General features: G+C 39.2%; 1 protein-coding gene across 2 annotated transcripts in view; it reads left to right on the top strand.

The window, feature by feature from the left end:
* Positions 1-24,407, top strand: part of LOC136423786 (ATP-binding cassette sub-family C member 9-like) — a 28,498-nt gene extending 4,091 nt beyond the window's left edge. For both annotated transcript variants that reach the window (XM_066412091.1, XM_066412092.1), the window contains 30 exons: positions 99-296; positions 1,752-1,904; positions 2,355-2,510; positions 2,770-2,904; positions 3,970-4,014; positions 4,572-4,689; positions 5,565-5,605; positions 6,317-6,435; positions 6,828-6,933; positions 7,238-7,342; positions 8,479-8,571; positions 10,333-10,411; positions 10,958-11,063; positions 11,574-11,672; positions 12,440-12,524; positions 13,424-13,504; positions 13,817-13,954; positions 14,549-14,726; positions 15,269-15,501; positions 15,840-16,024; positions 16,751-16,820; positions 17,337-17,494; positions 18,000-18,195; positions 18,898-19,011; positions 19,570-19,690; positions 20,259-20,383; positions 21,129-21,316; positions 21,990-22,143; positions 22,761-22,907; positions 23,446-24,407. In XM_066412091.1, the coding sequence (XP_066268188.1) occupies positions 99-296; positions 1,752-1,904; positions 2,355-2,510; positions 2,770-2,904; positions 3,970-4,014; positions 4,572-4,689; positions 5,565-5,605; positions 6,317-6,435; positions 6,828-6,933; positions 7,238-7,342; positions 8,479-8,571; positions 10,333-10,411; positions 10,958-11,063; positions 11,574-11,672; positions 12,440-12,524; positions 13,424-13,504; positions 13,817-13,954; positions 14,549-14,726; positions 15,269-15,501; positions 15,840-16,024; positions 16,751-16,820; positions 17,337-17,494; positions 18,000-18,195; positions 18,898-19,011; positions 19,570-19,690; positions 20,259-20,383; positions 21,129-21,316; positions 21,990-22,143; positions 22,761-22,907; positions 23,446-23,580 (3,861 nt within the window). In that variant the 3' untranslated portion in view covers positions 23,581-24,407. The remainder of the gene's footprint in view (positions 1-98; positions 297-1,751; positions 1,905-2,354; positions 2,511-2,769; positions 2,905-3,969; positions 4,015-4,571; positions 4,690-5,564; positions 5,606-6,316; positions 6,436-6,827; positions 6,934-7,237; positions 7,343-8,478; positions 8,572-10,332; positions 10,412-10,957; positions 11,064-11,573; positions 11,673-12,439; positions 12,525-13,423; positions 13,505-13,816; positions 13,955-14,548; positions 14,727-15,268; positions 15,502-15,839; positions 16,025-16,750; positions 16,821-17,336; positions 17,495-17,999; positions 18,196-18,897; positions 19,012-19,569; positions 19,691-20,258; positions 20,384-21,128; positions 21,317-21,989; positions 22,144-22,760; positions 22,908-23,445) is intronic.
* The last annotated feature ends 1,968 nt before the right edge of the window (positions 24,408-26,375 follow it).

Genomic DNA, 26,375 nt, shown 5'->3' with positions numbered 1-26,375 from the left:
GCCAAGAAGTGATCTGAATGGATACATGGGTATGTTAACTTTATAACTACTTCATTCTTTAGTAGTTGACAAAATATTTTTCCTTCTTTCCATCTCAGACCAAATGGACCAGTGCCCATCCTGCCAGGAGTCTGTGGGCGTCGTTCGTGACGGTGTACGGGTGGAGGTTCTTCCTCGGCTGCCTGTTCCAGTTCGTCGGCTCGTTACTTGCTTTTGTCGGACCCATCTGTATCGACCGTGTCGTGCAATATGTGGAACTGTCCCAACGACCGCAGAGCAATGCAACCATTCCTCAGGTATTGTACAGTTAAGACGCTCTGCTAAGCAACCAACTGTGTTACCCAACCAGCAACTACTTTTTTGTAGTCCCCAAGGGCAATTAACATCGCTATGCAATCAGAATTGAATGTACATGTACTTGCATTTAACAAGCGTATTACCATTTATGTCATGCCTGGGCCTGATACGGTTGTTCCGGACCTTGTGATAACTATCCGTATCACATGAGGTTCTAGAGTTGTATCACACTTTTGATGAGCACATTGGTAATGTGCCACCGTTGAAAATTTGAATACCAGATTAGGAGGTTGGAATCAATGTTGTTACAGAACAGTGAGCAGATTATTATTGGAATGAGCAGAGCACTTTGGACTAATACTTCCTGACCTTTTACAGCTTAAAGGTACATATCCAATATTTTGTGAAACGCTTCTCTGATACACAATGGATCATAATGACCCCCAGCGGCGGTCTTCAGGCTACGTTGAAAATGAAAAAATCTCAAGATTTATTCTGAAAATCTCAAGATTTTTTAATGAATCTTGAGATTTTATGAGACAATTTTGAGATTTCATGAGACAATCTTGAGATTTTATGAGACAATTTTGAGATTTTATGAGACAATCTTGAGATTTTATGAGACAATCTTGAGATCTTTGAAAAGGTCAGAAGATTTCTCCAGGATGTTTCAAAGCATCTCAAGATTTTTTCATTGCATCTCAAGATGCTTTGAAAAAATCTCAAGATACAAGATGTTGTGAAAACAATCTTGAGATGCTTTGAGACCATCTTGGAAAAATCTTGAGACCTTATAAAAGATCTCAAGATTGTCTTATAAAATCTCAAGATTGTCTCATAAAATCTCAAGATCGTCTCATAAAATCTCAAGAATCCAGCATAAAATCTTGAGATTTTCAGAATAAATCTTGAGATTTTGTCATTTTCAACGAAGCGTGAAGACCCCCGCTGGGGGTCATTATGATCCGTTGTGTATCAGAGAAGCGTTTCACAAAATATTGGATATGTACCTTTAAGCTGTAAAAGGTCAGAAGCATTAGTCCAAAATGCTCTGCTCATTCCAATATTAAGTTTTTTGTTTCATTTAGGACACAAAACTCTCTCAAGTTTTGGTACATTCCGCATTGAAATGTGTGTATTTTCTGGTGGGTATGACATAAATAAGATACAAGGGGTATTCCGTATCCCCCTCGGTCCCAGCCCTCCCGTGGGTCGGCTCGTGGTCAGGCTGGAACCTTGGGTGATACGGAATACCCCGTGTTGTATTCTATATAATTATACATACACATACCAATCAACAAATCAACCAACTAACTTGTCTGTAGCAACGACGACTCCTCAGCAACCACTTTTGCTCTGAGTCCCTTGAGTGGTTGCTGCGACCAGGTTTGACTGTAGTTTGATATTATGAACGATATAAAGAACTTCACAATTTCTTGTTGTACTCTTCTTAGGAGGTGAGCTTGGTGACCTTTGACACCTTCGCGCAGAACGGCTTTGTCTTGACGGTCGTCCTGCTGGTTGCCCTGGTAACCAAGGCCTGCTGTTTACACATGGCGTACTACATCGTGATGAGGGAGGGCATCAATGCAAAAACTGGCTTACAGGTGGGCATATGCTTAATCTTGACTGTCTATCCTGATTAGCAGTTCAACCAATAATTGTAGAGCAATTAGCAGTTCAACCAATGATTGTAGAGCAATTAGCAGTTCGGCCAATGAGAGATTGGCTGCATGCCTGTGCAGTATTTGCATTTATTTATTTAGTTTCAAATTTCTACGTTTGAGGTCGGTGGGGCTATGAGATATGTGTTTGAAAAGGACTAAAAAACTGTTCTTTATGAATATTATAATGTAGGGCAGGGGTCTGCATCTGTAACCTTGAAAAATTAGTGAAAGTGATCATAAACCAATTTCACTGAAGAGCTAATCTTCCACTGGCCGTGTCAGAAAAGGTACCATTCTATTCATATGCTATTCATGATGCTAAATTTGCTTCATTAAACATTATTACTCCAAGCTTTGTTTTTGTTTATTTTTTTTGTTTGTTTCCCCCAGGCCATGGTGTATGAGAAGACGTTGCGCCTGTCCTCGGCCGCCCTGACGGGAGGTACCATGACGACGGGCGAAGTCATCAACCACCTGTCCATCGACGCAGGGAACATCATGGACTTCTTCTTCTTTATCTTCTACCTGTGGTCCGCACCAATCACGGTACAGCAACTTTGAATATTTTGCATCACTGGTAAACTGCTTTTAGTTATGATATGTACACACCAGTTTTGTACAGTATGTTTACATTGTACAAGCTCTATGACCTATTAACAGTATAAAAGACCTATCAACTGTATAAAAGAAAGATGAAGATAGCCACACCTTAAAAGTAAATAATTCTTTTGAATACTGTTCTGAATTTTGTCAAAATTAAGATTTCAACGTAACAGTAGCAATCATTTGTATATGTTTATCCCAGCTGGTGGTTGCCATGGTGATGTTGTACCTGTCGCTAGGGGAGGCGGCCCTGGCTGGGGCGGGGCTGATGATCCTACTGGCTCCTGTGCAGTGGTACCTGGCTATGAAGATGGGCCGCCTGCAGAAAGAGACTCTGGTGGGCCACATTTACTACTCTGTACTAGTGCTGCGTACCAGTTCTGTGTACCGGTACTGTACCCTAAAGATTGATTCGGTACAGGTCCAAAGTACCGGTACTTTACTGATATCAACTTACACCAAGTACATGTATGTGCTTATTTTGTGACTGATCTCATGACCTCATGCAACACCAAAACGTGACCAAAGTGACACCTTGGAACAGCGTAACTAATATGCAACAGGTCATTCAGGTAGGCCAGGAGTTTTGATAGCAAGGCCAAGAGAGTTTTGCGGCAGGAAACCTGATTATGTTTTTTTAATAAAGATACTGACAAGTTGAAAACAGTTATTATTTTTTTCTCATTGCAGAAGTTCAGAAAAGCAAATATTAATTTTTCAAATTGTTCAGGTACAGGTCCGGACCTGTACCTAAACCTCTGTACCTGTACCTGTACCTGTACCTGATGTTACTTTTAGGTATGCAGGACTACTCTGTACTGAGGCTTGGCTAAAACTTTAATTCAATTTATCTTCACAGTAGCAAAATTTCACGGTGTAAGAAAAATGGACATTTTCACTGAACTTTAACTTCACGGTGGTGCCAAGTGAATTTTACAGAACAGATGTGTGAACAAATCATATTATAAATGATAACAACAGTTTTTTTCACGGTGATGATAAGTTCATGGTGCAGAGGTTACCGTGAAAACAGTGAACATAATGTTACAGTGAAAGAAACAAGAATTACTGTACTGTGTTGTAAATTGGGTGTCAACAAAAATTGCTCTATAGTTGGTCATTTTCTGCTACTTACATTTAGTAGTTGAAAAATGTACATGTACTTTGAAACAGTGACACTTAAAGACATTTTACATTCAATGTAGAGAATTAGTTATCAATTTTTACAACCGATAACTCCTTATCATTGGCCTGTGTGATAGTTTGATATGTTGTCTACATGTACACAAATTTTTGTTGCAGTCATTTTGACTCTTAAAACACTGTAAGTATAGAAAGAAAACCCCACAGGTATCTAGCAATATGGTGATTTTTAATAAATGTTGCTTTTCACATCAAACAGGAGCAAACAGACCAGCGAATTAAGAAGTCCAACGAGATGCTACAGGTAGGTCATAGGTTATAGGTCAAATCCCATCAAATAATATTTTCTTCACACATTACTATCCTCTACATTGTTTTTAACTTGAAGTTCCTCCAAATGGATATAGGAAGGTTTGTTATTCCTAATTCTTTGCAAATTCATTCTTCGAACTAAGTAATGTTGAATAAAATCACAAATTTTTTTTTTGTCTATTGACTTGTTGGTAACCATGATCTAGGATTTACTCTAAACAGTTTTAATTTGCAGGGATTCGATTTCACTTATTGACAAGTAAGAACTTGAAGGCTTTTGACATATATTGAGTTCGTGGTTGAAGCAACTGTTGTAAGTCATAGCTGTTGTAAGTCATGCATTGAGAGTCACCACAAAAAAACATGGGGTTCAACATAAAACCACTGCAAATATGATTTACAGTAACTGAAATTGATATCAAATGAAATTCTAATGAAATTTTATGAGAATTCGAAATTTCATTTGATATGGCAGACTGCAGTATCATGATTTTACAAGTTTTGTTTGGTGTTAGTCAGATATGAAAAACGAAAACTTGTGTTCTGCAGGCTATGAAGCTGATCAAACTGTACACTTGGGAAGATATCTTCTCCGATATGATCAAAGGAGCCAGGAGAAAGGAGCTCAAAGTGCTCCTGAAGGGATTCCTGTATGGTGTCTGTGTCTGTAAGTGTTGTACAAATTCTTATAATTGTTTTTTTCTAAATTACGGTGTACAGTCATACAGTCGGTGGCGTCGTGGTGGCGCAGTGGCAGGGTGTTTGGCCCCAGGACCCGGAAGTACAGGGTTCGAATCCGGGGTTCCCTGATCTGTCCCGTTGACGTCGTGCCCTTGGCACTTAACATGACTTTCCTCACTTCACTCAGGTGAAAATGAGTACTACCTAGCTTCGGTTAGGGACGTCCCTCGGATAGGATGTTAAATGGAGGTCCCGTGAGGAGAGTCACACCTTGAGCACGTAAAAGAACCCACCACACTAATCGAAAAGAGTAGGGGTCCTTCCTGGTGTGAGTGGATCATATAAATCTGCCCGGATATGCAGCTTGTAAACTGTTCAGTACAAACCTGGTGTGTTACACCTTGAGGCAGTTTACCGGGTATGCAATACAAACAAAAAACAAACAAACATACCTTGCCAAACCGCCTCCAGTCAAAAACGTGATATTACAGTTTTGACAGTCACTGCATGTACATTGTATATCATTTTCGTAATGTCATTTTCCCAACATACATGAAGAAGGGCCAGGGACACAACATTATATGAAAAAGAATTGTGAAATGAATTCTGGCTTTTATATAAAGTTGGTATTGCATAATGTTCATTGTTTTCAGTACCCCCCCCCCCCCATAAAAGTCACCAAATTATCAGCCAACCAGATTTGAACAAATGGCATAATCATTCAGAACATACTAAATTCTTTGGAACATGCGGCACCAGTGGCAGCCGGCGGTATAAACTTGTTATTCTAATATTATGCTGTTAGGACACAGTTTTAGTTTTGACCTCAAATGTTAATTTTGGTATGTTTTACACTTGCAGTGTTCATCACAAGAGGAACACCAATATTTACAACACTACTGGTAAGGTCTCACTGTAAATGTACAATACTGGAGTCTCAGAATAGAGCAATCCCATAGCCCCACCCACCTAGTATCACATCAAAATATAGAAATGCAAAGCAAAAGCTTAAAGATTGGAAAATATTTGATGGCCTTGCAGCCATTTTCTCATTGGATGTACCGGCAATACTGCCATGCTCTCATTGGTTAAAGTGCTAATTGTGATGGACAGTCAGGATTGGTCTATCTATTGAGGACAAATTCCAGTCATGATTTGGGGGAAAAGTAACAGATTTTAGTCCTCCTTTCCTATTCTTAAAGTGTTACTTCACCCAAGCAAGTGAAGTGTATTGTTTTTGGTTTGTGTGTGTGTGTGTGTGTGTGTGTGTGTGTATGTGTGTGTGTGTGTGTGTGTGTGTGTATGTGTGTATTTGTGTGTGAGTGTGTATCTATAAGTGTGTGAGTTTGTGTCTGTATATTGTGTTTGTGTGTGTGTGTGTATGTGTGTGTGCAAGGGAGTGAACTGTTAGACTAAGTGTTTTTGTACGCATGTTTTATGTCAGCTAGACTCATGTGGGTATTCATATGTGGTGAGAGTGTGTGTTTGTGTGTGTGTGTTTGTGTGTGTGTGTGTGTGGGGGGGGGGGGTGTTTCTGCTTTACCTAGTGAGAGTGGGTCTGCTATCTCTAATTGCCATGTTTCAATTTTATAATTCACCATGTCTGTTTGCAGACCTTCGGCCTGTACACACTGATCACCAACGAACCACTGACTGCTGGGAAGGCCTTCTCCTCCCTTGCCCTGTTTAACATCCTGGAAGTTCCACTGATGGTACTACCGATGGTGACCAGGTAAGTCAGCTCCTTTAAACTCCTTTCACACTGAAACAAGTGTTCATGTCATGGTGTCTATGGCAAGTGGGACTGATCGCTGCATTTTACAATCTACAGTACTGGTACTGTATGAAAGAAGAACACTTATGCCCCCATTTCACAGAGCCCAGAACCTTTAGATTCTATTTAGTAAGTGAACAATGCTAAACCACAAGAGCACTTTGCCACCTATCTACTTGATAGAAAAACTTTGTAGATTGTCACTGACGTTATTATATTTACAAATTTTAAAAGAAAACTTGTTAATTTGGAATGAATGACTTTATTGATAAAAGAATCAGACCAAACCAGCTTCATGTACATGTAACTACTATGGCATTGCTTTTTATGCAAATTGTGCAATTATACAGGGTTACAGTGAATGCCGTAGTTAGCAACAGGAGGCTGGGAAAGTTCTTTGTTGCTCCTGAAGTGGATGGTACTGATCAGGAAATGAGGGGAGAATCCAGTAGTGAGGTACAGTCAGAAATATGTGACAAAATGACTTTTTTTGCTTTGAATTGTAAATTATACCCATAATTGTGAATATGGCCATTCATCATTATTTCCTACACCTGTGAATGAATAGATGATAGTCAATACTTAAATTTTGATACTCAATACTTAAAATTATCATAGAGGCTCATTTGTGTTCAACTTGGTAGTAATCATGATACAGTGCTTTCTTCCAACACTAAGGTATCACTTAATACCTTTAATTAGTGTTGGAAGAAAGTTTAGCACTGTATCATGATTACTTAAAATTGTTTATCTTTTTCAGGTGAATTTTGCATTTGTCCCATCAGAAGACCAGAGGAGCTCTCTTGATATCAACACTGGTCAGCTGGGATCAGAGACTTTTGAAAACGACAACACTGACATTCAGGTGGGTATACTAAATTATACAGTCCTCATACAAAATATACATTCTGATGTTTAAAAGTGCCCCAAAAAGTCAATTTATTAGCTATCCTAGTCGCCTGTAATAGCCCTTTATCATTCTCCTTTTGTTCCATTGATCATAGTTCAAAGCTCAATTATTTGACCATTCTTATTCTAATTATTCATTGATTTTTCGTTTTTATTTTAACATTCTCATTGTAATTTATCAAATTTTTCCTCCGTGATACTATCACGGCCAGATGATGATGATTGATTTTTCATGTACTGTATGTGATTATTTCCTCTTTACATTATTGTTGCATGAAACGTTAAAGTAAGTATAGTTTGAAGAAGGAGGGCATAGAATTAGCCACTTAATGTTTTTTCCTCCTCCAGCACATGTGTTTATAGTGTTATGTTTTCACAGTTTTAAGTTCACTGATAAGAGGTCACCACTGTGAACATAAAACAACTGTGAATATTTCCCCTTTTACAGTAGTTCAATTTAATCCATGCGTCGTGGCCCTAACAGTCTGTCAGACTCATATCCTCATGTAGTGTTGCATATGGAAAGCGCTCAAACAATAATGGTCGGTTGCCTGGGTATTCATTCCCAATGGTTGGCGTGTTTGGGAAAAGTTACTCGAATTACAAGAGGCCATTTTTTGCGTTGTAAAAATGTGACAATTAACAAAATACATGTATATCGATTTGGAAATCAGTTCAAGATAAAATGAAATTTAATTTTTTTTCGCGTCCATGTATTTTGTTTATTTTGTTAGCTTTGGCTCACTCCCAAAGTATTACTTTGAATGTTGCTGTTTCAAGTTAGATGGCTGATTTTACGGAGTAAAGCTCTCAAATAAAATTACTTTTATGGAAGACTTAAATTGAACCAAACAGCTTAAGAAAAGATTTGCCCCAAATGTCAATGAAAATCTGAATTGAGTCTGTTAGATAGAAGCTAAATGAAACTTTCTGTTAAGGACTTTTTAAAGTTATATTTCAAAGGTACGGTCAAAATTCAGAAATATGTGACAAAATGACATTTTTTGCTTTGAATGGTGAATTATACCCATAATTGTGATAGATTATGATTTTGATAGTCATGACTTAAATTATTGTTTCTCTTTTTTTCAGATGAATTTTGTGAATGGGTTTGTCCCATCAGAAGACCAGAGAAGCCCTCTTGATATCAAGACTTTTGAACTTAACGACAACACTGCCATTCAGGTGGGTATATAAATTATACAGTCTCCATACAAATATACGAGCAGCCTCCTCTTTTCTGATGTTTAAAAGTGCCCTAAAAAGTAATTCAATAGCTATCCTAGTCGCCTGTAAAAGCCCTTTATCATTCTCCTTTAATTTATTCCATTAAATATAGCTCAAAGCTCAATTATTTGACAATTCTTATTATAATTCTTTGATTTTTCATTTTTATTTGAACATTCTTATTCTAATTCAATTTGATTTTTTCACCCTGACACCATCACAACCAGATGATGATGATTGATTTTTCATGTAAACTGTATATGATTGCATATTTCTTCTTTAAATTATTGTACAGTTATATTAAATGTTAAACTAGTTTGAAGAAGGAGGGCATAGTGTGAGCCACTTATAAGTTTTCGCTGCTCTTGCACTTGTTTTTATTATCATGATTATCATAATATTCATAATCATAATATTATGTTTATTATGCAAATAAACAAACAAGCTGTTGTTTTTTATTTTTTATATACTGGTTTATTGGATGAAATATCTTCGCAGCCAGAAAGGCTGAATTGCAAATTGCTGTAACGTAGCATGACCAATTAACGCGCAGGACCAGTTTACGTCCAGTTTGGGTTGTGTCCACATGTTGCGGCGTATTATGCCAAAGCATGTTCTCATGAGCAATAAAGAATGTCATGATTATGATCCTTAGCAATCTCTCTCTTTTATACAAAACAATGAAAAGGTTTACGTCCAGTGACATAACAATATAAACTCCTGAACCAGTAACAACAAGTTGCACAGAAGCGTCATGCATAACGTATTTCATACGTGATTCGACACCGCGTACTTCATCATGTTTTTCTGACTTACACGATAGCTAGTATCTTCTATTAAAAGTAGCTGACGTTAAACCTTTCTTTGATATTCAGACTATCCATGGTGACTCGAGGTTTGAAACTCTTACCAATTTTAGGAAAGTTTGATACAACCTAGCGACCCCTGCATCGGTGGTTAATTTTTGCACGGCAATACATCATGGCCATGACGATAATGGGTAAGCCTAGCACAATTCTACATCATATACATAAGTACAAATACACGCTTGCACAGCGTTAAACAGGCTGGGAAAAACTTACCGACCATGCATTTTCTTTTTAGAAGAGCTCTTGTTTCTGCCCATGCACGGGTTTAACATTTTGCTGTTAGCATACCGCTTATTTGTACGGTTGGTTATGAGATCGTACTTGCTTGCCTAGTTATGGATGGGAATTAAACCGCTGGGGAGTCGCGCTCACTTTGTATTCGGAAGGTTGTGGTTTCAAACCCCAGTTGGGTCATACCATTACAAAGACATTTGAAAAATTGTATGCAATACAAAATACTGCTTTCTCTGCTTAGCACTCTACACTGACGCTTTTTATAATTAGATCTACAGTTACTGTACTATATAGTATATTTATGATATTATATATGATGGGAAAGAGTAGGGTACATGTGGTGAAGCACAATGGACTTCTGCCAAGCTGCAATGCTTAATGCACAACTGTGTGGCCCAAGGGCTATAGAAATGGAGATGGGCACTGCCCTACACACCAAACTGTGTGGGAAGGACTTTAGGGAATTTCTTATGTACAAATATCATTATGCATATTGTGACTTTCAATATATTTTAGAATAATTGTTTAGAACCATGAAAGCCATAAGCATAGCAGTGTGATTTTGCCTAATTTTCAGCAACAATTCTGTGTAAAATCTTTAATTATGTATTTGTAGGTTGAAGATGGGTCGTTTGCCTGGGATCTGGAGTCCAAACAACCCATCCTGACTGACCTCTACATCAGCATCCCTCAAGGTCAGAGGTTATGAATTCTGGGTCACAGGGATTGTTTTAAAGAAGGAAAACATACCATATTTATAGTCTACAATCATTATATAATGACTGTTATCCCAGTATGTCTTGACAAAATTTTGCAGTGTAGATGTTGCCGCAAGAAGAAAAAAATACAGTTTATTGTTATTAGTAATACACAAAAATGCAAGCACCATATGCAGTAACATTTCAAGACCTAACTTAGGCAGTTATAGTACTTTTGGACCTTCTGAAGCACCTCTTGGCCCTGTAAGATCTTTCTACACACAGAGGGAAGTCATTTATCAGCAAGAATTATATTATATGATAGACTAAGTGCTATTGCGTTGATGAAAGTCAGACACACCAAAAATAGTTACAGTAACATTGACAAGCAACTGGATAAAATTCAGTCACTGACGAAAGACAGACGTCTGACTGTTTCAGAATTTTATCCAGTTGCTTGAGTTGCTGTTTTTGGCGTATGTGCTATTGCTCACAATTAGTTATGCTAATGAATTAATCAGTTGCTTGTTTGTCTGTTTTTAGGTAAACTGATGTTTATTGTTGGATCAGTTGGAAGTGGGAAGTCATCACTCCTGAATGCTCTACTTGGGGAGATGACGACAATAACTGGATCAGTCAGATTTTCCAGGTAAATTGTCTATTTTTCTATGCTCACCTTGAGCAGATGGTACTTAATGTAGGTTTTCATAATGTCTTGTAATGCCACTTTATCAATATAGGTATTATTCTTAGTCACCCCGGTCTGTGAGCAGAGGTATTCTTTTGGGTATGTGTGTGTGTATGTGTGTTTGTGTGTGTGTGTGTGTGTGTGTGTGTGTGTGTGTGTGTTGGTGTGTGTGTGTCTGTGTTTGCATACAAAACATTACCAGCATAACTCAAGAAGCTAATAGTATGGATGGATTGTAATAATTATTATGATATTAAAGAGGTGGGATTTGAAAAGATGAAGAATATCAATATTCAACTTGAAGGTTGATTATGGGCCTACTTGCAACTTTTATTGGTATTGCAGCAACATTTCCTGCTAAAGTATTTTTTGTCTTGTTCTGGTTGTGAGTAGCAAAGATGTTACAATACAGTGTCCAAAATCACTTTGTATGATTTATGACAACTTATCTTTGTTTTATTTTGTCTACAGTGCTCATAACTCAGTAGCCTATGCTGCCCAGAAGCCTTGGTTACTGAATGCCTCCCTGAAGGACAACATTCTGTTTGGGTCACCGATGGACAGGGGAAGGTTAGGTCACTTATTGATTAAGTTACAATCAATGATTATCAATAATTTTTGGATTTCACCAAATTGTCACAAGTATGAGTTATACCTGCTTTGAACATAAATCAGTTTGGACTAAAAGCTAATAAAACACTATTCAACTTCTGTAGCAATTTCAGCTTTTTTTTTCTCCACGAAAAATGGAGATATAGTTTTGGGTGTGTCAGTCTGTTTGTCTGTCTGTTTGTGTTTCCGCACTACTGTAGCATAACTCACGAACCTCTTGATGGATTACGATTATATTTGGTATGTGGGCAGGTGTTGTGAAGCCAAAGTTCAAGGTCGAATTTGGGCCCCCTGGTATGTGACCTTGGTACTGCAGCAGGACTTCCGCTTTGTGTCTTTTGACCTGAACGTGCTATTGTCTTGATTTTTAGGTGGCTGATAGCTTGTGATGTAATAAAGAAGTAATGTAGGCCCCCTAGCAGCTTGTTAGTTTTGTTTTTAGATATTTTGCTATTTGGACTCCAAGACATCATTCAGTTATTTGCTACAGTTACTTTTAAATTGTAAGAACAGTTACTTCATTATAGGAGAATGAATATCTGAAATGTAACATAAACTTTGTTTATTGCTGTCTCAACTCAATGGATGAGTGGAGTGAAACCCTAGCTATAGGGTAGATTATGAAATGTAACATGGTCATGATTCATAGAACACAATATAAAGTCTATATTACTCTAACTTTCCACTTGTTCCAAATGATCACCGTTAGTTTCTCACTACTGCAGATATTTAGCTGTAATCTCAGCCTGTGCTCTTCAACCTGACCTGGACATACTACCTGCAGGGGAGGAAACAGAAATTGGAGAAAAGGTGGGATTGATTTCTTAATCAGTAACTGTTCCTTTTTTTAAAAACATGTATTACCCTTGTCCCGTGGGTATACAAATACAGAGCCTGTACCGTATTGTCTTGAATAAAGTATGCACTTTTTTAAACATTTCAAAATTCAAAAGGCACCACAGGTCATTGCTTAAGTCAGTAGTGCGTATTTATTTGAGGTTATTGCCAGGACAAATTGGAAAAGGGCTTCAAACCCTTGCTTAATCAAAGCAGGAACCCAGCTGCGATGCAACAATGCATGGCTCAATACCTGCCAATTTGCAAAGTTTGTAACTTGTCGTAGGCAATCCTCAAGTTTGCAGAGACAATGCTGGCGGAGAATGCAAGAGAATCTTTTATGAATCTAAGGAATGGCATTGTGTAGAAGTCCTTGATATAAGAAAAATGACCAGGAGATAATAGAAGGAGCACCATAAATTTGAATTCATCCTGTTCAATATTTGTTCAAGATCAGTGGAGAAGGGTTGCATACTTTATTTGGGGTTTTTGACTTTACATTTCAGTTCTGCAAATTTGTCTGGAACTAGCCCCAAATCAGGGGTGCGTACTTTAATCAAGAAAAAACCTTATATATCTATATGTGGGTCCTGATATATGAACAGGTTGGGGGTATTTTTCAGCTGAACGCATCACACCGCAGCAAATCACAGCAGTGCAGAAAAAGTCAAGGGAAAATGACCTGATTAAGAAATCAAATTTAATTTAATGAAATAAATTGCGAAAAAACGTCAGCAGGACAATGGTTGACTAATTTCTTAAATCTGTTTCAGTTGATCTTTCAGTTTCCAGTTGATCTGTTTGCAGACTTTTATGATCACAAAAACAACAACCTGAACAAAAATTGACACTTTCCTTCCCTACCATGCCAGGGGATCAACCTGAGTGGTGGTCAGAAGCAGAGAGTGAGTGTGGCCAGAGCTTTATACTCCACAGCTGACATTGTCATACTGGTAAGAATTTGTTCACTTTTTGTCATATGATATCACAAAGGTGATAAATCTTTATGCCTAGTTTTCTCCTTTTTTCTGTCTTGTATTGCACTGTTACTTTTCTGTCACCTCCGAACTCAAAAGACACAAAGTGTTGATTTTCACTGTGTTGCAAATCTTAAGTGCCGTTACCAAACAATTTTGATTTTGATAATCTACAGAAAGATATTAACTAAGAAACCTGGCTGCCAACATGAACACTCTAGCTCGTAAGTATACTAAGACTTAACAACAAATTATCATTTATTATAATTATATACGTCAAAAACTCAGGACGATCCTCTGTCGGCACTGGATGTCCACGTGGGGACCCAGCTGTTTGAGGAGGGCATTGTGGGATTGCTGGCAGCGGAGGGGAGAACTGTGATCCTCGTCACTCACAAGCTGCAGCTGCTTCCACAGGCAGACCTGGTGGGGACCTTGTTTATTTTGGCAAAGCCTCAGGGGTGGAGCCAATAAAGTATAAATTATGTAGTACCTGTAGTGAAGTATAACTATTCCCTAAGCTGCAGCTACTTCCACAGGCAGACCTGGTGGGGACCTTGTTTATTTTGGCAATGCCTCAGGGTTGGAGCCAATAAAGTTTTAATTGCCTGCAGTGAAGTATAACTGTATTCCCTGAGGAACTGGTTATAAGAGTCTTTTTTGGGAATTCCAGTTTAATTTGGGAATACCCTCCACATTTCAGTGATCTTAAACCCAAATGGCTTAATATCACATCTGGTAGGTGAAAATGAAGTTAAAAAGACGTAGCAGCCAGTGATGACCCCCTGGGGATTAGGCCAATTCTGAAGAATTTGGGAATAGGAGGCAGAATTCTGAGGAATAGGAACCTGAATTCTTGGAATAGGAAGCGGAATCCTGGGAATAGGAGGCAGAATTCTGGGAACTATAGAGTCAGCATTAGCCTAATTCTGCAAAATTCTGAAGTATTTTATTTATCTGTCTTTAGTCACCAGATTCTTATACAACATCCTAAATTGTGTATAAACTGTTTCGTACCAGATCCTTGTGATGAAGGACGGCCAGGTGGCCCACCAGGGAACCCTGGAGGAAATATCTCAGGCCAGTCCCCATCTGTTCGAACAATGGAAGGAAGAGTGGGATGAGAAGGAAGAGGAGGAGGAGGAAGAGGACGCAAAAAAAGACGAAAAGAAAGACAAGAAGGATGAGGATGAAAAAGGTCTGTTGAATACAGTTGTAACATCAGTTGTGTACAGTTAAGTTGAACAGACGGCATAATACTGGATTAATTGGATTGAGCTATACTCTTGCGGTTTCTTTTTTTAGAAACATGGTCGAGGTGTGGCTCTTCTCAAATGGGGTACATTCTGAAAGTAATTATTTTTCAATGTCAAATGATTAGGACATTTGTGTCAAATGATTAGGACATTTGTGTCAAATGATTAGGACATTTGTGTCAAGTACAAGGGCACAACTTTGGTACCTGCTTGGGACTCGAACCCAGAACCTTTAGATTCTTAGAAAGTCATCATGACCGTCAATGAAAGCAGACAGCTATTTATTTGAAACAACATACTGACGTAGTTTCTTCTGAGAGAAAAAGTTACATTAATGTGTTGCACATTTTCCATGACAATGACTTTGCTCGAACTAGAGAATGGAAATTTTTTGTTCCTATAAAATGGTTAAATCTGTAAAGTTTGCTAATAGTCTCGATCTCAGAAAATGTTCAACTGCTAGATTTTCATCCAATTTTTTCAGAAACAAAGGATGGAAAACTGATGACCCAGGAAGAGCGGGAAAAGGGAATGGTGAAGGTCAGGGTGTACTTGACCTATGCGTACGCTGGTGGGATCGTACTTGTCATAGTGGCTATGCTGGCCCAGGTGGCCTTGAGGGGCTTTGCTGTTGCAAGGGACTTCTGGCTCTCTGATTGGTCCTCAGCAGCCAGCAGTTATAATGGCAGCCAATTAGAGATCAATAATAATTCTATGGTAAGTGAGAAGATGCTACGGGTCTTCTGATTCGTTGTTTGGATACAGGGAAAGAGCAATGGTAGCCAATCAGCGAAAACTTAGTTTCTGGCCAACCTTATTGTTTTCAAGATAGACATTCAGGGCAAATTAAAAATTGTTCTTTGTTGAAAATTTGAATTTTAGATGCAACTCTCATTAGTGTTAATAATTACCTCCAACAAAATTTTTTGCATTGGTTGTAACTTCGTGGTGAAAATCGAACATAAAACCAATGCAAAAATTTCATGAAGTATAGTACTATATCGGTAAGAGTTTCACATTGTTTTTTTGTCTCCTTGCCCCCCCTCCCACCCCAGTTTGCGGAGATGGAACACCCCGGTGTCACAGACGTAGAATACTACCTGATTGGCTACGCCAGTCTGTCGGGCGGTGTTATTCTGACGACGCTGATTGGTGCGCTGTTGTTCCTGTTCGTTGGTTATCGTGCTGCGAAGAACCTCCACTACGCCATGCTGGATAACATAGTCCGAGCTCCGATGAGGTACTCTAAATGCATTTAAGTTTGTGTCAGGTTTTAATCTTGTGGTAGGGAGAAAATGAAGTGTTTGCAGTGGTTTTAAATTCGCATTTAAGACAATATTAGACAATGTGGTAGAATCAGGGCTGAAATATTTTGTGATGATTTTAAGTTTGCAGCGAAGAGCTCACCACGAAAACGACAAACATAAAACCATTTCTGCATTTACAGTAATGCCACTTGGCAATAGTATTGTATGATTTTATTGGATTGTTTTATTTTCAGAACACTTCTTAGAAAATTCCAATGCCAATGCACATATGAGAATGAAATGTTACATTCAACTGTTATATGATTTAACTACTAAACTATACAGTATCGTAAATTAGAACTCCTTGCTATGAAGCACTAGTAGGAGTCTCCACATTAGATAGCTTACAGTTAGATGTGCAAAGGTTAAATGTGACAGGTCGTTCAGTGTAAAACAACCAGCTGCTGAAGTGCTGCATGCCTGCGAAGCTGGTGTGTTACACTGAAGGGTATTTGTACCGGCTATATAGCTATAGATACAGATCTGTATACCGGTAGTTATTTGTTACAGTTAGTTACGGCAATCTGTCATATTAATCCATTGAAAATTTCAGGAGTTTTTGGTAAGAAACTTGATAAATTGTTTATAAGTAACATTGTGTGGGAAGAAGAATTTACATTTCAGAATTATGAAAATTATTCTCTTTTTCTTCGTCGTAGGTTTTTTGATACAACTCCACTTGGCCGGATCATCAACAGATTTTCCTCTGATACACAGATTATTGATCAGGTAAACTATGGAATTTATCCACTCTACAATCATTATGATTTTCTACGTAACACTACATTTAATTTTGTATCATAGGACAGGACAGAATTGAATGAAAGTACCCAACACAATAGATGACAAAATGCTGGTCTACAACCTAAGCAGTTAACATTTTAACTCTTTAACATTGTACTACAGAAGCCAGAACAAGCATTTTTGCAGAGTGCTTTCAATTTCACGGTGGGATTATATTAAGTTCCTGGTGAAGAGGTTGCTTCAAAATCTGTGAACATTGAACCACGACAAAAATCTGTATCAATATCTGCTTAAAACATGAGCTCAGCTGACATATCTTCACCATGAAATGTCTGAGATTAAAACTCAGTAATCCAGCAGTAAAGACTCAATTTTATTCTTCTTTCACAAGACCTGGATGTCTGATATTCACAAACGCTTCACTATAATGATAGTTTCTGTTAGTAGTCTTCTGTATTTAGTTTGTCAGTGTTGCTAAAGGCCTTTGTCTGAATCCCACAGAAACTTCAGGCCGACATCTTGTCAGTAGTGTCCACCACTCTGCAGTGTTTGGCCGCCGTTGTCGTGAACGCCATAGTCACTCCATGGTTCCTCATACCGGCCATGCCCATCATCGGCTTCTACTTCTTCATGCAGAAGTACTTCCGAGCCTCGTCTAGGTACAATTGACCGTTTTCCACATTGTTAGTTGTTAAAAAGATTTTATACGTTATTTCCGTATAGGAAGTAAAGCATTCACCGACAAGCTTTTGAGAAGTCCTCTGGTCCTTCTCAAGTTTGAATAGGGTGGGGGATTTGACAATGATCGTACGATGTAACCAGTCCCTTTGTTAAAATCGATCTCTCCAGACCTTTGTATGTGTAGGGCAGTACCAGGGCTGTCTCAAGCTTACCTTTTTTTCCGTCCCACTCATTGTTTGAGATCCAATGTTTTAGTTTTAGTTTTAAGCCTACAAAAGTGCATTTTCATCAGTTGTTTGTCAGAAAGTTCCAATTTTTGGGATGGACAGGGTGACATTTTTTCTGTCCCGACAGGCAAATTTCCATCCTGGGACGGAGGGACGGGTCCTGGAGACAGCCCTTGGGCCATACATTGATGCACACACTACACAGGAGATGGCCAATGGAAAAAGCATGATTGATTTAACTTTCTATCTTTTTTAGGGAGCTGCAAAGACTGGAGAACATCAGCAAGTCGCCAGTTTTGGCCAGCTTTACTGAAGTACTGGGCGGACTGTCCACGGTACGGTCGTACAAGGAGCAGAGGCGCTTCTCTCAACAGTTCCAGCAAAACTTGGACTCTACTGCCAAGACATTCATGTGGCTCAACACAGCTAACAGATGGCTGGGGGTCAGGCTGGTAAGGCTTGCTGTTCTCTCACTCACTCACTCACTCCACCCTTGCACTCACTCACTCACACTCACACTCACTCCACTCATACACTCACACTCACTCACTCACTCACTCACTCACTCACTCACTCACTCACTCACTCACTCACTCACCCATGCTGATGTGAATGACATTTAGTACCAAGGAGTCAAGGACAAAACCTATGTTTAGTACCATGGAGAAAACCCAACTTTGGTACCATGGAGAAAACCAATGTTTAGTACAATAGAGAAAACCCATGTTCAATACCATGGAGAAGACCCATGTTAAGTATCATGGAGAAGACCCATGTTTAGTATCATGGAGAAAACCCATGTTTAGTACCATGGAGAAAACCCATGTTCAGTACCATGGAGAAGACCCATGTTTAGTACCATGGACAGAACCCATGTTTAATACTAAGGACAAAACCTATGTTTAGTACCATGGATGAAACAGTGTGATTGGTATTTAGTACCAAGGACAAAAACTATGTATAGACTACATTTAGCACCATGGACAAAACCTAAAATTTGATTTAGTACCAAGGACAAAAACTCTATTGTATTCATTGAACTCTTTGGACAATTCCGTAGTCAACTAAGGTTTGTGGCTGCATTTTCATTAAACTGTGGCACATATGTTGAGCTACATTAACTGTATAATCTCGTGTTTTTCATTGTTACCCAGGACCTGATCGGCAGTGTGATAGTGTTTGCTGCCGCTCTGAGCTCCCTCCTGGCAGCAGTGTTGGGTCGCCTGGAACCCGGGCTGGTCGGACTCTCTCTCACTTATGCACTCAGCGTAAGTAACTATTTTTTGCAAAATCTACAAATAGAACAAAAGGAGGGATTTCTGTATGAAGAGACCTTTGACTGAAGTAGCCATTTGGCACCTGATTCCCCATTGGTTACAGCGTTAGGCTGTAGGGAAAAGGTTAATACCTTGTACAAAGTCAAATGTTTGTACAATAATTGGGTACAGGGGAAAATGTTATGATAATCTGCAAATATATTAGCTCCCTTGGTCTGTATGGTTGAGATTTCGTATCCCAGCTGCTGTTGCTAATCTGAAAAATACATATTTCAATGCTAAATGCGCCAGAAGTTGAGAGATTTTTGTGTCCTTGTCCATCCGAACATCGATTCCAACCTCCGAATCCGGTATTCAAATTTTTGACAGTGGCACAACTGGCGCACTCAAAATACATTCTAAATATTCTATGGAAGCCCATGTGATAAAAGTAGAACCCTATGTGATAACCAAAGTTATCGCCCAGTCCGTATCAAAAATTTTTGCAACCCAGGTATGACATAATAGTCATTAGCAATTTGCTATAACTGTTGTTTTTCCTTTTTTCAGGTATCTGGATATTTGAACTGGCTTGTCCGTAGTCTGGCAGATGTTGAGATGAAGATGAATTCTCTGGAGAGAGTCAAACATTACACAGAGGTGCAGACAGAACCACAGGAGGGCTCTTCTGGTGAGTTCTCAGGCTGGAAAAGAAATTGGTACTTCAGAATCTAGTGCGTGTCTCTCGGGGGTGTAGTCCCGGCTGGGCCCTGAAGCCACAAACTTGTCCTGATGGGGTTTTTGCACTCTCCAAGCAGAGGTTGGTGGGGAAGATCGTGACCGTTTTATCATATGCCCCGTTTTTTGTCCGCCTGGGGATAGTGAACGAAAAACAGGGCATATAATAAAACGGTCACGATCTTCCCCACCAACCTCTGCTTGGAGAGTAGGTTTTTGGGGCGACCTACTGGTGTTTGCACAATAAGCTCAAGGTGTCTATTTGTTACCGGGACCCACGTTCATTTTAAGTCAGAGTAAAAATGATTCGCAAACAAAAACAGCCCGACAGCTGCAGGTTGTCCCCCGGGGTTATGTAGTGCTCTTAGATAAGCTCTACTATATAATAATGACCCATATAAAAGCTAAGAGGCAGGAAGATGAAATCTACTACCGTCACAGTTCAGAAAGGGTTGATGGATTCTACCAAGTTGACACAGATGTGCTTTTATACCAAGTAAAAATGTTTTTGTTTACTCCAGTGGCCCTTCCTGCAAACTGGCCATCCAGAGGCGAGGTCCGAGTGTCGGGACTGTCCACTCGGTACGCCGCAGACCTGGAGCCTGTTCTGATGAACGTGTCTGTGTTATTCAAGGGAGGAGAAAAGGTATGGAGCAAATTTATCTTAAACCTAAGTCACATTCACCTTTTCTCATCCTCACTTTAACCTTCTCCCTGCTGCCTGACCCTATGACTAATTCAAATTTAGTGCCAAAAGGCTACTTCAGCAGGAAGAAGGTTAAGGGTCAGGGACCTTAGCACAAGCTTCTTCCATCCTTTACTGTCCTTTGACCTCTGCGTACACTCTGCTAGTGACCTGACTGTCCAGTCCCTGATGTTGTCTCCCCATCTCCTGCCTAACCTCTCTCTGATTCTGGTTCCACCGTAGACTAAGATCTTCCCTTAAAGCTTATAGACCTGTGCAATAGCCTAGTGGGTAGAGTGCATGCTTACATCTAGGAGGTCATGGGTTCAAACCCCGGCTGGACCATACAGAGGTCATAAGAAATGGTGGATACTGCGTTCTCTACTTAGCACTTAAGAGAAATAAGAGTATGGGTGTTGAACACATACCACTACGTACCAGTGGACTAGTCCCTGCTGTTACAGTAGTGCTTGCACAACTGTGCGGCCCAAGGACTATAGAAATGGAGATTGGCACCACCCTATACACCAAATAGTGTTGGAAAGACTTTAACTTAGAATATGATACAAATACAGTACATATTGTGCTACATGTTTTTTTCTATGGCTATATCATAATGTGGCAATCTTATTATAAAGATCCGTTTGAACACAAAGATAGCTCTAATTTCAAATTCAGGTATTTGAGTCTTGACTTCTGTTTGCAGGTTGGGATCTGCGGCCGCACCGGGAGTGGGAAGTCCTCCCTCACCCTGTCCCTCTTCAGGATGATTGACAACTTCGCAGGCAAGATTTACATCGACGATGTCGACATCAGCAAGATCGGTCTCCAGGCGCTGAGGTCCAAACTGTCCATCATCCCACAGGACCCGGTGTTGTTTGCTGGGACTATAAGGTATTGTTGCATATTACATACATTTTTTTACTAAAATCTAAGCCTTGCAGTTTATTTCTTACCAAAAATATGTGTTTCTCTTTTACAATAGTCTGGATATGATAGGTGGCCTAGGGGCTTGGCTGCTAGATTCTGTCATTCTCCTATACAGAGCTTTGCCTGCAGCCTACACAATATACTTTGGGGAGGCTATATGATAGAGGTTTCCAGTTTTGTGAATGAGGCCTCTAACCAGCTGTCAGCCAATCAGAGAATGGCTTTAAGTGCACCTTTACTTTACCAGTAGATAGAGCTCATTCTCTGATTGACCGATAGCTGATTAGAGGCCGGACCGGTAAAAGTGGAAACCTCAGCCCGGTTTAGCAGAGCCTTCCCAAGGTAAATTGTACTGGCCGCGGGCAAGGCTCTGTATAGGAGAATGAATTCAATAAGTTTCTAGGTTTAAATTGTAACAGACAGAACCCGATATTGTGGGCTTGGAGAAGACACCTATGACCATAACCATCAGTCCCTCGATACCACTTTTAATGTACAACAAAAAGATATTATGTGGATGAATTGATGCAGAATTATGTTTTATAATGAATCATGTATAATGAATCTATCCCCGTATTATCAAAAATTATTTTCTATTTTAATCAGATCTAAACCTTGGATCTTTGTCTCCTGTCAGGTTCAACCTTGACCCCATGGACTCAAGGTCAGACCAGGAATTGTGGGATGCCCTTGTGGCTGCCCAGCTGAAGGGGGTTGTGTCGGACTTACCGGAGGGGCTGGACAGTGTAGTGTCTGAGGGGGGCGAAAACTTCAGCGTCGGACAGAGACAGGTTAGTCTTCCTCACAAAACAGTCATAGATAGTCACACATTCTAGATTTTGTGAGCCAAGAGCTGATTGGCTTAGATGGTGATGGGACAGAGTAAGGAAGACTCCTTCACCAATGAGGTACAGACACACATTCTTATGTAGATCTTGGCAGCCAAGAGCTGATTGGCTTAGAAAGGTCACATGATGATGGGACTGTCAGAGACACATTGTCTCCAGCAGAAAACTTTTAAATTGAATATAGATTTTGTAAGCAAATAGCTGATTGGCATAAAGACAGATCACTAGATACTTGAGAGATGTAAGAATCTATATTTGATTGGTCTCAACATGTCTGATATATGAGCAAGGTCTGATTGGCTAAGAAAGGTCACATGATATGTTACCTAATGTGACACAATCTAATGTATTAAGTCCAAAAATATTTTGATGCAAACATGTACATGTGCGCCTTTGGTACATGCCATCATACAAAGATAGCATGCAGACGACTTGGCCTCAACAAAACCCACATGCACTTAGTCTATTCAAATAATTGCTGGAAATTTAAACCTAGAATAAAATCCCAAAACCTAGAATAAAATCCCAAAACCTAGAATAAAATCCCATATCCTTTCCAGTTGTTCTGCCTGGCTCGTGCGTTCCTGCGTAAGACGAAGATCCTCATCATGGACGAGGCGACAGCATCGCTGGACCTGGAGACGGACAGCGTCTTACAAACTGCTGTGACGACCGCATTTGCCGATAGAACAGTCATCACAATAGCGGTAAGGCTTAACATTCAATCATGCCTCTTTTGAATTTCATCTTTTTTTAAGTTGTGTTTCTGATTGCGATCCTGAAGTGTCGGTAGGCAGGGATTCTCTCAGTCTATGTTCTTCAAGATTTTAGATGAAGTGATCCAACAAATCATATAGGGTGTCAAAATGAAGGGTTGTTTTGTATCATTTTTCTATTTCAACAGATATGAGAAAACAGGAAAACGATTGTGCAACGTTTTCATCATTCAGATGTCCACTCTCATCAAAGGGTTGGGCCAGCAAATATTTGCTGGAGACAGTTGAGTAGCCAGAAACACATCTTTTTTTCCTAGACCTCACTTAAAGAATGGATAGACTTGTGCTAGTACGTGTACTCATACCAAATTAGGGTATGTATTGAGCTGTGAGGAGTTTAGGCAGTGTACGATGTCATGTTATTCTTAAATCCTACTGACTACAGGAAAAAGGCAGCAATTAAGACCAAAAGTCATTAAAAGAAATTTTGAAGAATGTAGCTGAAGAATCTAAATGTTTGTTTTTCCAGCATCGTTTGTCGACAATCTTGGATTATGACCACATCCTGGTGCTGAAGGACGGAAGGGTCGTGGAGAACGGGCCTCCTCAGGAACTTCTGTGTGATACCAACAGTCTCTTCTCAGCACTTGTCAGGGGAAGCTGAACAAAACTGGCTGCATATTTTTAAGATTTAAGATATTTTGACAACTCGAATGTGCAAATAGATAGTAGAATTCATACATATCAAAATAATATAGTCCCTTGATTTTATTATAATTTACCTTCGCCAAGATTGTTATGTTTTCAAGTATGTATGTCTGCTTGTTTGTGGACAGCATAACTTGAGAAGTTATGGATGGATCTAGTTTAATATCAGAGTGCATAGAGAAGATGTTTGTAGTTTTTCATATGAGATGAAATAAGATAGAGTTTGAGGGTGAGAATCATTTAGTGAATGAGATTCTATAGAATCAATTTTTGCATAATTGAATGTACAGATTATAGACATTAGACTTCACACAAATCAGGTGTCATCATTAGTTCTCTATTGATCTTTTATACAGGGTGTAGATAATAGATATTGTAATTTTTGATTATGCAAGAAGATAGGGGTAGGATTTTAATAGAAAACTTTTTATCTTTTTATTAATGAACGACATTCCACAAGTTATGAATATTATACTTGTATCAACCATAGTGAGACTACTGCCGTGACAATCACCAACGCTTTGATTTTGATTGGATTTAGATTAATTTTGATCATCAAGCCCTCTATTGTGATGTCATCAATGGCCTAGACCAGTATATGTATATTGTATAAAAATACGGGTAGCAGCTACTTTGAATATACAATCAGTCATATACATGTACTTAAGATGAATTTTGTGTGTATTGCCAAGCCTTGCTGTAAGTAGCTTTTAGCACTCTGTATTGTCATTTCTGTCAATCTGCTTGACATTTATTGCTGAATAAACGTGTGCTGTGCAATTAGATGCTATGTGTTGTATTGTTTAGATGTCGACATGTTGTAAGACAAAATGAGGTCCTGTTGACCAATCAGTGTTCTCCCTTGCAAAAAAATAGAATGGGCAAGACCATACCACTTCATGTAGAATGGAGGGGTGGAGAGAGAGAGGAACTATTTTAAAGCACACACTCAACCTCTCGAGTGTTTATTACTTTACCACAAGGGAGTAAAGTGTTTTCATTGACAGATTTCTATATACGTCTGGTAGAAGTCACACAAAGAAACAGTACCGTGACCGACATGTACAAAGCTCCCGTCGGCGTGACGCGCGGCAAAAGTCGGTGTGTCACGCAGCAAGTCGGTGTGTCGCGCTTTGTACTTGTCGGCCACGGTAAAAAATCCTCATAGATAGAACTTAATTGCGCGACTATTATAGCAGGTACAAAGTATGGCAACAACAATAAACATAGAACATAAAGTATGGAATAAAACTATTCACTACAACAAAATGACTATCTTAGGTTTTACATGACTTAAGTTGGGCTAATTTTGAGTATCATTATTTTTCTAATAACAACAATTTTTATATATTTGCCTATTTTAACACTGTATGAGCTGTTGCATTTAAATGTATACTATTCGTCAAATCTATCTGTGGCATTAAGTGGCCACCCAACCCTTCCTGAAGCGTGGGAGGCTGGATGGGAGTGTTTATTTGCGCTTCACGGATGTTAATGTTAATTTACTGATATGTGGCATCGGACACAGGACAAGTGTCCTGCAACACACGGTCACTTACCTTAAACGCTGTTCATTGGGCCGATGTAATGACTTTATTATGTTAACATTGTATCAGAACTCAAACTTGTACGATTATGGCAATATCAAGTATGAGACCACAAGTGACTTCTTTACTCGATCCATTACAAAGCGGCAAAGATTAACATTGTGTTCGAAGTTTTTGTACACAAACTTGGCCTTTGGAAGGCGAGCACTAAAAATCTAACATTTGCAAGCAAATGCAAGCTACTCCAGCCTATATAAAACAATGACCCCCAGAATAGAACAAAAATGGACTGTTTTTCTCCCAATGCGAAATGAACAATTAGAAAAGAACCACCCTGAAAAAAATGAATTCATAAATAGACTATTCCAACATGCCTCTCCCAAAGAAAATGATATTTTCTAAAATTGTCCCCAGCATAAAAGCTGGCTCTATTACAAATTCTAAGAAGAAGAAAAGGAAATCCTCGTAAAGGGAAGAGGGAAAGAAATTTGAAAAAGACAAAGACATTTAAGAAGGAAGAGGATGAAAAAAAGTAGAAGTAACAAGAAGATAGACAAAAAGGAGGGGGGCAGTGAATTATCAACTAGCAACTTTATTTCTACGGACAACACCGAAATACAAGATTTGACCATATTGCCTAGATATGTCGTATCAATGAAACTTAAGTGTCGGTCGACGAGAAACACATGATTTTTAATGGTTGACAAGAAATGAACTTTGTCTGTAGCCCTCCCCACACCGGAATGAAGGTCACGCAGGTCACAGGTGCGTCTATTTGCCAGCCCATCACACCTTACCCACGTGCTGTTTACTCACCAAAGGACAGAAAAGTCGGACTAGTCCAAACATCAAAACTAGGGGAAGTGTATGAAGACAAAAATTTCTCTAAACTCTCTATACTTTTTCGAAAGCATCACACTTACTCTTATACTCTTCTACTTACGCATTTTGTCCTTTTGTATGTCCTATTCATTGAGTCAGTCTTTAGCGTTGTTAATAAAAGAACACTTTGAAATCAAGACCACCCCTTTGAAGCTGAAATGAAAGTTGCCCTGGCTTGTTTACCCAATAGGAAGTTTGCTTTTATAAAGTTCAGGCCAGGAGAGGTCTGTCTCCACACGTTACGCAGTTGGATATTCGGCTTCAAGTGACCATGTTGAAAATCTTCTTTCTTGTTGCCGTGCTTTTGTACGGAGTGTCGGGC

The sequence above is a fragment of the Branchiostoma lanceolatum genome, chromosome 18 (assembly GCF_035083965.1).
Source record: "Branchiostoma lanceolatum isolate klBraLanc5 chromosome 18, klBraLanc5.hap2, whole genome shotgun sequence".
Lineage (NCBI taxonomy): Eukaryota > Metazoa > Chordata > Leptocardii > Amphioxiformes > Branchiostomatidae > Branchiostoma > Branchiostoma lanceolatum.
Note: the sequence above shows the minus strand (reverse complement) of the source record. Positions and strands in the feature narration are given on the sequence as shown.